At 35.0% G+C, this 16,194-nt stretch overlaps 1 protein-coding gene across 7 annotated transcripts in view; it reads left to right on the plus strand.

Annotated features, from left to right (window-relative positions):
• Window positions 1-2,062: 2,062 nt before the first annotated feature.
• Window positions 2,063-16,194, plus strand: part of LOC118193483 (uncharacterized) — a 180,881-nt gene continuing 166,749 nt past the window's right edge. For 4 of the 7 annotated variants that reach the window (XM_085812560.1, XM_085812561.1, XM_035364582.2 and 1 more), the window contains exons 1-2: window positions 2,064-2,205; window positions 14,323-14,507. In XM_085812560.1, the coding sequence (XP_085668686.1) occupies window positions 2,142-2,205; window positions 14,323-14,507 (249 nt within the window). In that variant the 5' untranslated portion in view covers window positions 2,064-2,141. Of the gene's footprint in view, window positions 2,206-14,322; window positions 14,508-16,194 lie in introns of all 7 variants that reach the window. The other 3 variants (XR_004758921.2, XR_004758920.2, XM_085812562.1) reach the window with 1 other exon arrangement.

The raw sequence follows: 16,194 nt of genomic DNA on the forward strand, positions 1-16,194 counted from the left end.
ATTATCAACAATTTTAAAATTGTTTAAGTGCCGCTAAGCCTAATAATGTTTTTGATGGCGGCCATTGCTCTTGTTTACATTTGAAACAGCAGGATAAAAGATTTGTTGCCAATCTAGAGAAATTAGCTTCGCAACAACAAAGATAACGCCTTCATTTATTATTTAAATCATGTTTAATCCTTTCTGTAATTTTTTCGAGGAAATAAGCCTTTAAGATTTACTTCGTAATTTTTAATACAGATATTTTTATGCCTGTAGTAAATCTGTGTGCAATATTTTTAGAATTATCAGCAATTTTAAAGTTGTTTAATTGCCGCTAAGCCTGCTTTAATGGCGGCCATTGATGTTTACATTTGAAACAGGAGACTAGTGTATTTGTTGCCAATCTAGAGAAACTTAGCTTTGCAAAAACAAAGATAACGCATTCATTTATTATTGCCAATTAAATCATGCTTAATTCTTTCTGGAATTTTTTCGAGGAAATAAGCGTTTGAGATTTACTTCGTAATTTTTAATATATATATTTTGAGTTTTTACGTATTTTTGCCTTGTCGCGAAGTGAAAACTGAATTAATTGAATGAGAAATACTCAATCGTCTGTGAAAACTGTTTCTTTTTTGTTTTGTTTGCTTAATTTATTTTATACATAGTTCTAGCTTTGTTATAGTATTTGAATAGAACATGTGGCAACGATTTGATAATTCTTTAAATGATATAAATTTTATGCATTCTGAGTTATAATATGAACGAAATATAATACTGTTAAGTGAATCTAGCGCCAGAGTGTCGCTATGGTAAACAAAGTGAATTTTAAAGAATGCATTTATTCTATTTGTGGTTTATGCGGTGTTCGGCGAAGTAGGTTTAATTCAATCTAATAAGTTTAAATGAAATGCAGGAAAAAATGCGTAAAATTTAATAGTCCGTACAATTTGAAACGTTTGATGAGTACATTTGATGAGTCATGTGGTGTACACATCAGATTTTTTCTGTCTGCATTACAGAAATTGGAGCAATCAAGTACAATTGTACGATGTCATCGAGGGTTTTGAGAATAAAAAAACAAGCAAAATAATACTGTAATTTTAAAATGTTGCAATTAAAATTTTTCTTAAAAAAAAAAAAAAAAAAAAAAAAAAAAAAACACTTTTATTTCCGATATAAAATGTTTGTTCCGCGTGAGCGAAGTGTGATAAGCTCATAAACATAATGTGAGATAAGAGAAAATAAGAGACAAACAAAAGTGTGGGACAAGACAATAAAATGTTACAGTGATAATAAAAAAAACTAAATGGGACAAATTAGAGAAGGCTATCAGGTTCAATGTTCCTTCTAACCTTCTTCGGGAACATACAAGGACCTGACTCGGAACAGAGAGCTTACTAAAGCTATGTTCACTAATTGTGGTAAGTAGACAGGATACAGACGAAGGGTATACAAAACCCTTTATTTTTCTCTATATACAATAACTTCCGTACTTCGGAATACACTGATCCTCCACTCGGGGTCTAACGTAAAAAAGTATAAAAATAAAACTAAACTCTAATTTAACTTTAGAATAATACACGTGGAAGATTGGCCTTATAATAACAGGAAGCGTATATAGCACAGAGACTGTGAACACTACAATACGTTTAATTTATCAAGAGGATTAAAACCTCTGGCCTGGAAGGCAAATAGCAACTGCGTAACTTCTAAGGTAAGCGGCCTGCGTTGACTTACTGCTTCCTCTCTCTCGCTTGGCAAAAAGGCCACACTTAAATACTTGGCGTTCGCCAGACAAACTTTGCATAAAATCCTTCACGCTTATAATTCTGGCCGGAAGTAGAAAATAAGAAGTGATAGTAAAGATTTAAAATAAAATAAACGTTAGTAAAACTTAAGATCCTTACAAGGCAATCAAAAAAAAAAAAAAAAAAGTTAATCTACCTTCAAACATTGAGTAGACGAATGGCGCAATTTCTGTTACGCTGTATTATCACGGTATCTTCATTCATAATTTTATCTTTGGGTACGTTATCGTATAATCAATTGCATAACGTTTTCGAAGACGATTGCATCACATTTGATAAGACAAATATCAAAGCTTAATAATACATTACATTCAACAGTATTCGGCCGTTAATTCGAAAGAACATCCAATGGGGTCACTTATTACAGTTCCGATCACGTTTGCTATGGGATTTATTTCAGTGAGACCAGCAGGTAATCCCACGTTTTACTTTAAAAATTATTTTAGTTAATATTTTGATTAAAAAAGCAAATTTTTACTTCTTAAGTTTAATGTTTGTATCTGTTTATTAGCTGGTAATCCATTTTAACATTTCATTAATTTCTATTCTTACTCTGTAAGTCCGGACTTTCTGAATAGCTTACTTAATTATAAAAAAGCTGATGTGGGCACCACATGACTTCCTTGTACGGAATATTAAATCATATGCATTTTTCTTGCATTTCATTTAAACTTTATTGGAATGAATTAGATCTACTTCGTCCATAGCATACAAACCACAATAGAATAAATGCATTTTTTAAAATTCACTATATTTGTTTGTATATTTGTTTACTGTAGCGACACTCTGGCGCTAGGTTCACATAACAGCGTTACATTTTGTTCACAATGTAACTCAGAATGCACAAAATTAATATAATTTGAAGACTAATTCAGAAGTCAAACAACAAAAATCAGCGTTATATTTTCAAAATTTTCACAGTAATTTTGAAAATATAACGCTGAATTTTGTTGTTTGACTTCGGAATTAGTATTTAATCGTTGTCACATGTCCTATTCAAATACTATAATAAATCTAAAACGATGTATAAAAGAAATTAAGCAAACAAAAGAAAAAAGAAATAGTTTTTCACAGATGATTCAGTATTTCTCATTCAATTAATTCACTTCTCACTTTTTCGACAAGGCAAAAATACATAAAAACTCATAATATCTATATTAAAATTTACGAAGGAAATCTTAAACACTTCTCGAATAAATTACAGAATGGATTAAGCATGATTTAATTCGCAATAATAAAAGAAGGCGTTATCTTTGTTGTTGCAAAGCTTAGTTTCTCTAGATTGGCAACAAATCCTCTACTGTGCCAAGCTTAAATGTAAACAAACATGTCCGCCATGACAAAATTAATTAGGCTTAGTCGTACTTAAACAACTTTTAAATTGTTGATAACTCTATAAACATTGCATACAGATTTACTAAAGGTAAAAACGTTATTTACTAAAGGTAAAAAGGTAAAAAAATTACTAAAGGTAAAAAAAACCTTAACCGGAAGATAAAAACAACATAATTTAATCATTTTTAAAGCAAAAAATGAACAATTTAGAAACATATAAGAGTAAATAAATTGAGATCACTGAGCCGGGTAACAGAGTGGTATGAAATTTCCAGTGTAAAGAAAAAAATTTGACATGTAAATGTGTTAACTAGTTTAATTATAATTTATGCCTTATTCCACGGATGACTTAATCAAAGAATGAATTAATGTTTATTTAATAATTAATTAATTACTATTTAATTTAATTTTTATATATTATGAATTAATGGCTTGATCACTATTGGATGAGTGACTATTATAATAATCGAACTAGCAGGTTTTTCTAATAATTTTTAGCGTATTTAACCGTCAAAATACAATCAAACCTATTTAAGTTGAGCAACTTTGAATTAATAAAATTACCCCTAGCAGCCAGTATAATCAAATGGGAACTTTCTTTACTGAAGTGAAATAATTCTCCTGAAGTCCTCTACGAAGGCATCCGTCCCCTTAGGCTGATAGCCCTCGAGTGCTTTGCCGCAATTAAATAAACCAAACCATTCTCCTGCATTCTAACTGCAGAATTTCGTTGTCGTGGTATAGGATCGTTCTCTCTTTGGCCACATAAACTCTATGAGATCCTACTAAGGAAACTCGTGACTTCTCGCACAGTCTAAAGGAAACAACTATGAGGTATTTCTCCCAGGCCAGAGAACCAAAGGCTGGCCTGATTTGACTCTTACGGTAACAAATATAGTAGTTCAAATCCAAGACTGGTCAGTGGGAGATAAATCGCCACTGAGTGACCGTAAAATAATTATATATAGTTTGTATTGTCCGGACGCTTATCTACTCAAATGAAGATGCAACACGATCTATGGGGGTCATTCGAAGTTCACAAAGCATATAGCTGCGAATATCCTAGAACTAATCAAGGCACTCAGCCTATGCGTCAGTCCCCATGCAATGTGATATGTTATACGATAAAATCCTAGCAGCCAGTATAATCAAATCATTACAGCTTATAAGCAAGCGCACAGATTGCCGTCTTCCAAACAAGTTCTGCAACAACTAGTGATGGGCAACTTCGGTACATTCTTGTACCCGGTACAAAACCCGTTACTCAAGTAACCGTTACTTTGAAAAGTACAGAAAACCGATTTCAAGTACCGAGTACCCAAGTAACGATTTGGAGTACCGAAGTAACGAAATACCGGACTAACGGTTTGCTGTACCGTAGTACCCTAGTAATGGTTTGCTGTACCGAAGTACCCTAGTAACGATTTGGAGTACCGAAGTACCCTAGTAACGATTTGGAGTACCGAAGTGCCCTAGTAACGATTTGGAGTACCGAAATACGCAGCTAACGATTTTGCGCACTGAAGGAACTCTGCCACGTCACCACGTGTTTGATTTTATCTGTACGGAGTAAGATTTTGAATATCAGAAAACATGTCAACTACGGAAGTGTCTGAGGAGCAGACCATTCATGGACACAAGGAGCGCATATCACCATTTCGCAAATACAACCAAATACTACTGTCCTCGTACCAAAACCGAAGTGAGCTGAACCCTCACCGATCCTCCAGTAACGAATACCGAAATACCGAGAAGAGACACATATTTTCGTTACAAAGTAACGAATACCGAAAAGCACCCGTTTCGGTACAGAAGTAAGGAATACCGAAAAGTACCCGTTTCGGTACAGAAGTAACGAATACCGAAAAGTATCCTTTTCGGTACAAAAGTAACGAATACCGAAAAGTGCCCGTTTCGGTACAGAAGTAACGAATACCGAAAAGTACCTGTTTCGGTACAGAGTAACGAATACCGAAAAGTATCGATTTCGGTACTGAAGTAACGGGTACTTGGATGTACCGATTTTCAGTACCCGTTACAACTAAGTACCCGTTACAAAATACCCGGTTCGGTAGTACCGACTCATCACTAGCTACAACATTCTGGACTTCTCCTCTTACAAATGAGAGAAGTAGGGAAGAAGCATTATGGCGCAGGGCATAAGCTACCTCAGATGACGCATTACACAATTCCCGCATGGAACATTATAAATAAGCTCTACTGCTAAAATTTCTTTTTAATCTAATGGCGAGCACTTCAATAATGGCCATTCCTAAGGCTAGAAGTGGTGGCCATTTCGTTGTGGAGGCACCTAGATAGGCAGCCACCATTGCCTACTATGAAGGGACGAACAGTTACAACCATGCTTTTTTCGGGATTAAAACCTGGGATATTTGGTATGAAAGTAAGCATCCTTAACCACTATACCGTCTGGGTACCTACAAGTCTAAGCTCAATTAAGCGCCTGGAAGTACAGCTCCTTTTAGCGCAGCTTTTAAAATAACACGCAACAAAGTGTTTCTGCAGACTACAGTTACAGCTGCATTACTACCGTCAGCAACACCTAGTGCAGCGTCATTGTCCAAAACATCTTTCAGAATATCTTCAGAGTAATTTCAGTCTTCTCAGTCTAATAACTTAGTCCAGTAAGTGTTCAGAGAATAATAATAATTTATCTGATGGTTGCGGCAACAGTTGTTTTAATCCGTAATGATATTTTATAAAGTATTTCTCCCATCTTCTTCGCGAGCCTTAGTGGTGTAGTGGACAGCACACTCAGCGCGCAATTGAGAGGTCCGTGGTTCGATTCCCGGCAAAGTTGTTGCATATTTTTCATCTTACCTGTTTCCAAAAATTACCTAATGTGTCTACAATTTTATAAAATCTGATGTGTACACCACATGACTTCCTTGTACGGAATATTAAATTATACGCATTTTTTTCTTGCATTTTCTTTAAACTTATTAGATTGAATTAAACCTACTTCGCCGACAGCGCATAAACACAATAGAATAAATGCATTCTTTAAAATTCACTTTGTTTACCATAGCAACACTCTGGCGCTAGGTTTACTTAACAGTATTATATTTCGTTCATATTATAACTCAGAATGCACAAAATGTATATCATTTAAAGAATTATCTAATCGTTGCCACATGTTCTATTCAAATACTATAATAAAGCTAGAACGATGCATAAAAGAAATTAAGCAAACAAAAGAAAAAAGAAACAGTTTTTCACAGACGATTGAGTATTTCTCATTTAATTAATTCAATTCTCACTTCGCGAGAAGGCAAAAATACATAAAAAATCAAAATATCTATATTAAAAATTACGAAGTAAATCTCAAACCCTTATTTCCTCAAAAAAATTCCAGAAAGAATTAAGCATGATTTAATTGGCAATAATAAATGAATGCGTTATCTTTGTTGTTCCGAAGCTAAGTTTCTCTAGACTAGCAACAAATCCACTAGTCTCCTGTTTCAAATGTAATCATCAATGGCCGCCATTAAAAACAGGCTTAGCGGCAATTAAACAACTTTAAAATTGCTTATAATTCTAAAAATATTGCACACAGATTTACTAAAGGCATAAAATCATTAACCGGGAGATAAAAACAACATAATTCAATCATTTTTAAAGCAAAACATGTACAATTTACGAACATATAAGAGTAAAGAAACTGAGATCACTGAGCCGGGTAATAGAGTAGATATATATATAAATATATTTATATACGTTTGATGTTGCCGATTGCAACCAAAATACAAGGTGCATGTTATAGCACATGTTATAGCTACATGTTATAGCAGTCTTATATACAAAATTTCAACGTTCTGAGGCTACTCGTTTTTGAGTTTTGCGAGATACGTACGTACTCACGTACGTACATACGTTCGTACAGACACCACGATCGCGATTACAATACTTCCTTTTTACTTCGTACAAGGAAGTAATAAAAATAGAAACAATCAATTACATCAAGAAATTTACAATAAAGTTTAGCAACCATATTTCAAATTTTTAATTTGAACAAGCCTCAAAGTTTCGAGTAAATGTGAAGCCATTTTTCCCCCTTTTTTTTTCTTTTTTTTCTTTTTTATTTATTTATTTATTTATTTATTTATAACCACCAGCATATATTGTGTTAACCAGATTGTAGATGCTACAGCTCTCCCTTTTTTGATTTTTTTTTCCTTACATTATATTTAAATGAAAATTTCTCACGCTCCGTTTATTTAAAATACCTTGTTTCATGTATGATACCTGTCTTAAAATATCGACAAGAGGTATTTAAAGGATTAAAATTATTAAGGAAAAAATTACTCTTGGTCCTGTGAATGTCTTTTAACCATGTTTAGGGTTTACAAATTCCTACTTTTCCAACTTTACGCATGTTCTTTAACTGGAGCTATTATTATGAGGTATGTTTATGCGCAAATAAAAAATATTACAGATCCCCCAAAATTATGAACTGACGCTGAGAGTTTCAAAGCTGAGCGACTGATGTCATTAACATGAAGGAAACTAAACTGGGAGAAACATATGGGAAGAGTAAGATTCATTTTTCCTTCCTTGTACGAAGTAAATGAATTATTGTAATCACGAAAAATTACGGATATCATATTTCAACAAAAATAACTATTTTGTCCGCTATCTAATGCAGTTTAACGATGCTTTTGCGTGACGGGTGACATGTGAGAGCAGGTTCCGGACACCCGGGAGGCCTTTCACTGACTATTCGGGTATCGTCCGGATCTCGCAATGGCAGGTGACAGGTGACGGAGGACGGGGACGCCTGGCGTATAACATAGGTAAACAGGCATATGTCCCACGTCCTCCACTATCTCGAAGAAGCAACTCGCTGGAGCCCCGTGAGGCTGCACCGGGAGTTTACATGGCCATACAGGTGCTAGATGTCGGGTAGTTTTTACATAGGACATTGTTAATAACACAAAGTAACTTAAAAAAGAATATAAAGGATAGCATTAAAACACTAAAACACTCATATAAGCTGAAACACATAGATATACAAAATTAAACGTAAAAGCATAAAAACACACTCGTTATTACGTAACATAAAGACATAAAACACACACACGAGAATACATATCATGACACATAGAATACATATGGAAACACGTAGAGCACATAAATGCAAATATTACACACAGAAGAAACATATGAGACATAGTAACGTGTGCGTAAAGCAGTAGCGCTGTGCGGAAATATGCTCAGTTCACATAATACATAATGTACATACTTTCATTAGGGGCTTCTGTTGCATGAATTACATATTTCGTTGCATACACTACATTCGTGCATTGTACGGATATTATATATTTCGATTTACGATAACACATCATTCCATTGGGTGCCCAGTGCTTTACACTGATAAACATGTCAGTAACATTATTTCTGCAAGTTGGTGGCTATTGAAAGCAGATGTTAACACGAGGCTCGAAATTGAATGTGGAATGTGTATTACAGAATGTGTACAAACTGCGAATATCTAATCGTTGAGTACATTGTCTGCAGTACCATGCTACTGTGGCTCGCAAATGTCTTGCCCTAGGGCGTTGATTTGCTCTACAACTGCGCAGATACTCCTTATAGCTGGCGGGTGTTTGATTATGAAACGATAGTAAAGTGTTCTATCATTCGTTGGATGTGGTAAGTGGTGGTTTGTTGTTAGACCTCAGTCAAATAGGTAGTGCTCGGGAGAACCTAGCATGCCACAGACACAATTGTCAGATGCTGAGATGCCATGACGCATAAAATAAGATGGAAATGGGCCATGACCCGTTATGTACTGTGTCAGTGGGGCTATTGTTATAAGACGTTCCGTGTCTACCTTTGGTAGGAAGTTATACGTCCTTCTCCCTGTGTCGCAACTATTCCATTCTTCTTGCCACTTTTCTTTACAGATATTACGCAGAGTTTTCTTGAGGTGTGAGACGGGGGTAGGGGCTCTTATAGTTTGAGCGTGGATGTTGTTGGCAGCCTCATTAGCCAGACGGTCTGCGACGTCATTCCCTTCGTTGTCGGAGTGTCCTTTCACCCATACCATGTTAAAGCGGGCTTGATGATTATTGCGTAAAAGTTGCTGTATATCTATGATGATGGGTGAAGTGTGGTGATGATCCCTGAGTGCGTGTAGCACTGACATGCTGTCCGTGTAAAAAGTCGCATTGGTAAGGGAAAGGTTGAGGGCATGTCGTAGCGCATTCAATATTGCTAGTGCCTCTGCTTGGAAGATACTATTGCTGTTAGTGAGATGTCCTTTCCATTCCTTTACTAGTGTGCCATGTTCGTAGTGAGCAAACGCGCAGCCCACTCCCTGATCATGTTTCGGTCCATCAGTGAACAGTTGTGTAATCGCAGAGGAAGTGCGTTGTCTGGAGTGCGATTGCTGATGTTGGATTTTGACATGGATCCCTCTACCTTTGATGGCAGGGTGGATGTGTTGCACACTGCCAGGGAGTTCATAGTCTGTTGTTCTGAACGTAATTCCTGCATATGTGGCTTCTTGTCTGTGATGGGTGATTCGTACATAGGTAGCCTCTGCCTCTCCCTTTATGTGTAATGGCAGCAGGCCTGCAAGTATCGTGGCGGCGCTGGACGCTGTTGTGCGATAACCTCCGCAGATGTTTAATGCAAACGGCTGTTGAATTGTGGTCAGTAGCTTGGTCTTTCGGCTGCTCATTGGTTGTGCCCATATGACTGCTGCGTAGAGAATTATTCTCTCTGCCACTGTTAGATACAATAGTTTCCTGATATGGGGGTTTTGTCCCCAATTTCTCCCTTGAAATTGCCTGGCTTTCCTTGCGATGGTCGATGTTTTTGTACGTATTTCTTGGAGGTGCGGTAACCAGGTGAGTCTTTGATCCCAAGTGACTCCTAGATATTTAATCGTCTTCGTTATTTTTAAGTTCTTGCCCAGTAGCTTTATACATGGACGTCTTGTGGGATTTGTGCCAGGACGTGGAATTACGATGGCTGCGGACTTTTGTCGAGAGATGATTAACTTAAGTTTATTGCATAGGTCCGTGAATATCGAGCAGGTTTCTGTGGCATTCCGTTCCAGTTCATCTCTTGTGCGGCCAGACACCAGAAGAGCTACATCGTCGGCGTATGCTATGATGTCTGTGTGCAAAGGCCATTCATGTTGTAGTATGGAGTTAAAGGTGATTATCCAGAGCAACGGACCGGCGCAAGAGCCTTGTGGACACCCTCTTTCCTGCCGCTTGATAGTGAGGCCATTGTTGTTGGCTACTATGAGGCTACGTGCATGTAGATAGTCCGTGATGATGTTAAAGATGTTTTTGGGACATTGTGCCTCTCTAAGTGCTTGCTTTATAGCAGGCCACCAGAGGGTGTCAAAGGGGCTTTGCCGGACGCGTAATGGCATACCGCACATTGAGTTGAACAGTGTTAAACGAATGTCGCATACTGCAATTACCAGAAAACAATTTGGCGTAATTACTATGTTGGCGCGATTTGAAAAGAAGATAAATACGGTATATGGGATATGTACCACCATCTGATTGTAAACAAATCTGGCGTTTAAATCTTCGTAGAGTATAATGTTAATGTAAATTAATTACTGTGTTAAAATACTATTTTTTGCTGTACTGCTCAAACAACTAGAAAGCTGAAATTATTGCGAAGTAATGTGAAGCAGTGTTTGCATTCAAAATGTAAAATATAATACCTATGAAATTCTGCACATTCCTTCAGAACTGTACAAATTTTCTTTCAGAAAAAGACTGAAATTTAGGATATATTAGTTGAAAATTTATTCATTATACTTTTAAGCAATAAAAACAATTCAGGATTTACCATACGTTCCATTCGTACATACATAAAGAAACACTGAGGAATATAACAAGTGCTTGCCAATAACACTGAAGAAATTTTACAATTCCTTAATGTTAGTTATTAAATTCTTTGAAATGAGAAAATAAAAGCGCGAATATACGCTAACAAACTAAGCGAGATACTCCAGTTTACAATTACTGAATTATAACATGTAAACAAATTACATTTAAATAACGAATTATTACGAACATATGTTAACAAATATTAAATGCACTGTTATTGACAAATTACAATGAAATATATATTAGAAAAATAAGCAAGTGCAATGGGTATGGACGTTAAAATAACTAATAAGCAAAGTTCCACAACATTACAGTTGTAAACATCATTCGAACACACTCGACAGCCATGGTGATCACGAATAAGCTAGCGTAGGGTTGCTTATTCGCCAATATTTCTCCCCGCGCCAAAGGTACACCATCAAGCATGCGCAGTAAGCGAAATTCGCTTAACACTGTTCAACTCAATGTGCGGTCTGCCATTACGCGTCCGGATCCCACAACTGTCCAGAAAAAGAATATTGCAAACAGGGGCAGATGTTGAAAAACAGGGGTATTGCGGATTCCTACAATAACAATGCTTATTATACAATATAAAGATACTTACATCAAAAAGTGCTGTTACTATGTTGAATTACCACAGTAGTAATACATCGTATTACATCATACATTAATAATGCACTATTATAATAGTCGACGCGGAGACGATAAATTAATGCGTACAATAATAAAATTTCCTGATTTTGCGTGACATCCGTATGGACAGAATAAAGGACTATTTTCCCCCCAGGCGAACTATAAAACTGATTTAAATTGGATTCAGAAGGGAATTTTTTGTGGCGTACGTACGTATGTATATAGGTATCTCGCATAACTCAAAAATGAGTAACCTCAGAATGTTGAAAATTTGTATTTAGGAATGCTATAAAATGTAGTTGTGCACTTCCCTTTTTGGTTACAATCGGCCAGACCAAAAGTATATATATGTAATATAATAATTTATTTCCTAAACAATATTGATCTTCATGTACATTCACTGTTCTTATTATATTTTTTGTATTATTTTTATATTATTTTTGATTTGTTTTTACAAAGTTTGCATTATTTATCTTTTGTAATCTTCTATGTTTATTTCAACTTTACTTTGAATTCTGTTTCATAATGACAATTTCCAAGGTTTAATTTTTACAAATAATATAGAACTCAAATGCATAAACATGAGGGTGTCGGGGACGGTTACTCGAGTTTTTTCGGATTTCTCTACAGAAATTGCTTTTTACTCCAAATTGAATTGGCTAAAATGCTTCATAAGAATAAGTTCTTCGAGTATCAGCATTGGTTCATAATCCCTTTTATTCGCGGAAATATTTGGCCTGACTAGAATTGCCAGTTTGGCTTAACCTTATTACTCGAGTAAAGACGAAACACCTTCGTATTTACGTATTTATTTATTGATTATTGTTCATTGAACCGGAGTTGGTTTGTTCCCCTTGAAAAGTCAACTAATTTCCGATCAATGACAATGATTACATGCTTCAAATTTAATTTTTCCTTTTACAATTGAAATTTTGTTCTTCGTGATGATTTAATTCCAGTCCCCGTTAAAACATTATTAAAATTTTACTTTCAAGTTACTTCAAAACATTTTTCTAAATATAACTTACCAGTATGGATTCACTCTTTTAAAATAATTCTACTTTAATTAAACTTAGGAGATAATATAATCAATTAATCAATATTGTTTAGGAAATAAATTATTTAACTAACTTTGCAGCAATTGCGCAAGTAGTAGTAACTTGTTTTCGCACTAAATGAATTTAAGATCATACAATATATGTAATATATATATATATATTTATACTTTTGGAGAGCCTTCGGATCGTAAAGATTATATATATATATACCAAAAGTATATATATATGTAATATATTCAGGAGCAGAAATTTGGATGGCGTGGAAGTGCTGATCCATAATGACTAGAAAACTGGAGGCGAAGGCAGATTAAATCTTCAGTTTTATTTTCAACGACATTTTCGGCTACACACAAGTCGGCACATTAAATGTGACTGTTCGAAAAGGCTTATTTTCAAAAGGCTGAATTAGTTTTGGTTCTCAAAGCATTCTGATTGAACAGTTAATATTGCTTTAAAATTATTATTGGTTGCTTGAGTTAGATGTTGCTATTTTTAGAATAGAGAAGGGAAATTAATTTACGCTGCTAATTGAATCTTTTACATATTCTTTATTTTTCTTACATATCATTCTTACATACATACATACATATATATATATATATATATACCCACTCTGTTACTCGGCTCAGTGAGTTCAGGTTTTTTAATCTTACTACATGCTGGTAAACTGCGCATTTTTTGCTTTAAAAATTATTGAATTACGTTGTTCTTATCTTCCGGTTAAAGTTTAATTAGTCTGCATGCTTTTAGTTAATCTGCATCCAATATTTATAGAATTATAAAGTTAAATGTTGCTTAAGTGCGGCTAAATCTAATTCTTGTCTACTGCAGCAGCCATGTTTGTTTATACTTGAAACTTAGCAGAATAGGGAATTGAGTTTCTGCACCTTCAGCGTCTTTCTGCTGAGCGGGACCAAAACTGAACTTTGATTTTTGCGCACCGGAAAATCTGCTTTGGTTGCCTGCTGGCCGACTTCCTTGTTTTTCTGCAGCAACTTAATTTTAATTGTAATTTTGATTATTTTAACTGTATTTTGTGTTTTATTTTTTTCAAATTTTTGAAATGAAGATATTTTGAGGTTTTATGTATTTTTGCCTTGCCGCGAACTGGGGGCAGAATTGCTAGAGTGAGAAATTCATCTGTAATGAAACTGGAGGAAATGAGTTTAATGAAATGCAGGAAAAAGTGCTTATAATTTAGTATTCCGTACAAGGAAGTCATGTGGTGTACACATCAGATTTTTTACTAATGGAAAACTATGTTATCTGATTCCTTTTTAATAGAACATTTTCTTCAGGCAAGACTATAAACCGTTAGAAGACGCTAAAAGTTTAGGTTGAAGAATTAATGTGTTTTCCCATTTATGTTTTCTGAAATCTCTTTGTAGATTATGAAGAAAACCCTTTGGAAAGATGATGCGCATCTCAGTTATTTTATATACACTGGTCATCAAAATTAAAGGATAATGACAGAAATAAGTCTAACTGATACTTTAAAAAAATTATTCATAGAAATTTGTACTTCCGAAGTTTTGACTCAGTAATTTCTGTCGCTAACGTTTTCAGCAATTTCAGTCACTAGTATAAATTACTAAAAAATTTTTTTGTTTTTAATTTTAGATTTTGTGTATTGGTGCAAATGGGTGCTTAGCTACATTTATATTGAAATCAGCAAATGGATCACCCCAAAAAGATTTGATCTTTACGATCCGAAAGCTCTCCAAAATGCTGAGAAACTCGGTCTCATCGTACCTGCAGAAGAATTCCATTTAGAGTCTCCTTGCCCTGATTCCCATCTGCAAAACGTAAGTGTTCCCCTTCCTTTTAGCAAAAGTCTTTTAAGGTTTTCAGGATTACTATTTCTCCTTATCTGCTTCGCGAACACGAAGTGTCTTGAGTAGAATGGGAGTTTTATTATAAACTCTGTCATATGGATTGTAGAAGAGATACAAGATGAGCCCTTCTCATCATTTTCCGCACTTTACAGGTGGTCCCGCAATTCGGGATACAAAGACGAACCGCATGTGGTCTGAACGTAAAAATATAAGAACCACTAACTAACTAAATTTAAATAAGAACTAACTTCGAATATTTTACGCAGATGAATGACACTAAGATTGGCCTTTCAGATTATTACGTGTGCAGAACGCAAACTGCGGAAAACTGCAATACGTCTTAGATATCAGGAGGACTAAACCTCTGGCATATCAGGAAGACTGTCTAGATATCAGGAGGACTAAACCTCTGGCATATCAGGAGGACTGTCTAGATATCAGGAGGATTAAACCTCTGGCCTTAAAAGGAGACTCCTACACCTTAAACCCCCTCATGATCTTCGAATATGTGACTGTTGCAAGAATTGGGATATTTTATTTATTTTAAAAGTAATTACTTCAAACGTTTTACAGCTGACTACATAATATAGCTGCTTTGGAAACTAGTAACCAGAAAGTTTGTGTTCCCACAAATATTTTTGTAATTTAATCCTCTTTGTGACAAAATACTTCGCCATGTTTCCACCTTGCGCGCATGATATTTTAAAAATGGCTAATGGTACATACTTGAAATTTGATGAACTTCTTTATATGGGCACTATTTTCTAACTGAACCAACAATCTGATGAATATTTTAATATTGAAAAAATTTATGGACGAAAACATTAAAAATTGCGTTAATAAAATCCATTTTATAAACTCAACTCCAAATAAAATAAAAATTTAACATGAAATTTTTAGAATTTTAGGTTCACAGTAGTTGTCAAATGTTATAAAAGCTATATATTAAATATGGAATTAAATTATGAAACAGAATGTTTTAAACCGTGCGCGCAAGTTGGAAACATGACGAAAAATGTTGTCACAAAGCGGATTAAATTATATAAATATTTTTTGCAACACAAACTTTCTGATCACTATTTCAGAAAGCAGCTATATTATGTAGTCAGCTGTAAAACGTTGGTAGTAATTGCTTTTAAAATAAATAAGTTATCCCAAATCTTGCGACAGTCACCTATTCGAACATCTTATGGGATTTAAGGTGTATGAGTCCCCTTAAAGGCGGGCAGCAACTGACTGAAAGCACGCGTGAAGTAAAGTGGCAAGAAAGCTCACTCTCTCTCCACTTAACTCTGTAACGAACTGTAACTCTGTACGAAAAGCCACAATTTAAATACTTAAGCGTTAGCAAAAACAATTTGCATAAACAGATTAACGCGTTTATTCTGGCCGGAAGTGGAAAATAAGAGATGATAGTAAAGTTTTAAAAGAAAATAAACGTTAGTAAAACTTACAAAGAGACTAAAAAAAAAAAAATCGTAGATGAAATAAATTGTCTCTAAAATTATCCCGATAATCCGGTTGTAAATAACTGAGCACTGTCTTAAAAATCAAAGCAAGTTAGTTGATTATTACGCAGCAATTAAAACACTGCGTAAAACAAAACTGTCTGAAGAAATTACAGTAAAGCATCTATGCGTGGGCTAACTGAAATGAC

This window comes from Stegodyphus dumicola, chromosome 3 (assembly GCF_044657685.1).
Source record: "Stegodyphus dumicola isolate Sdum_Otavi_A_Nest chromosome 3, ASM4465768v1".
Taxonomy (NCBI): domain Eukaryota; kingdom Metazoa; phylum Arthropoda; class Arachnida; order Araneae; family Eresidae; genus Stegodyphus; species Stegodyphus dumicola.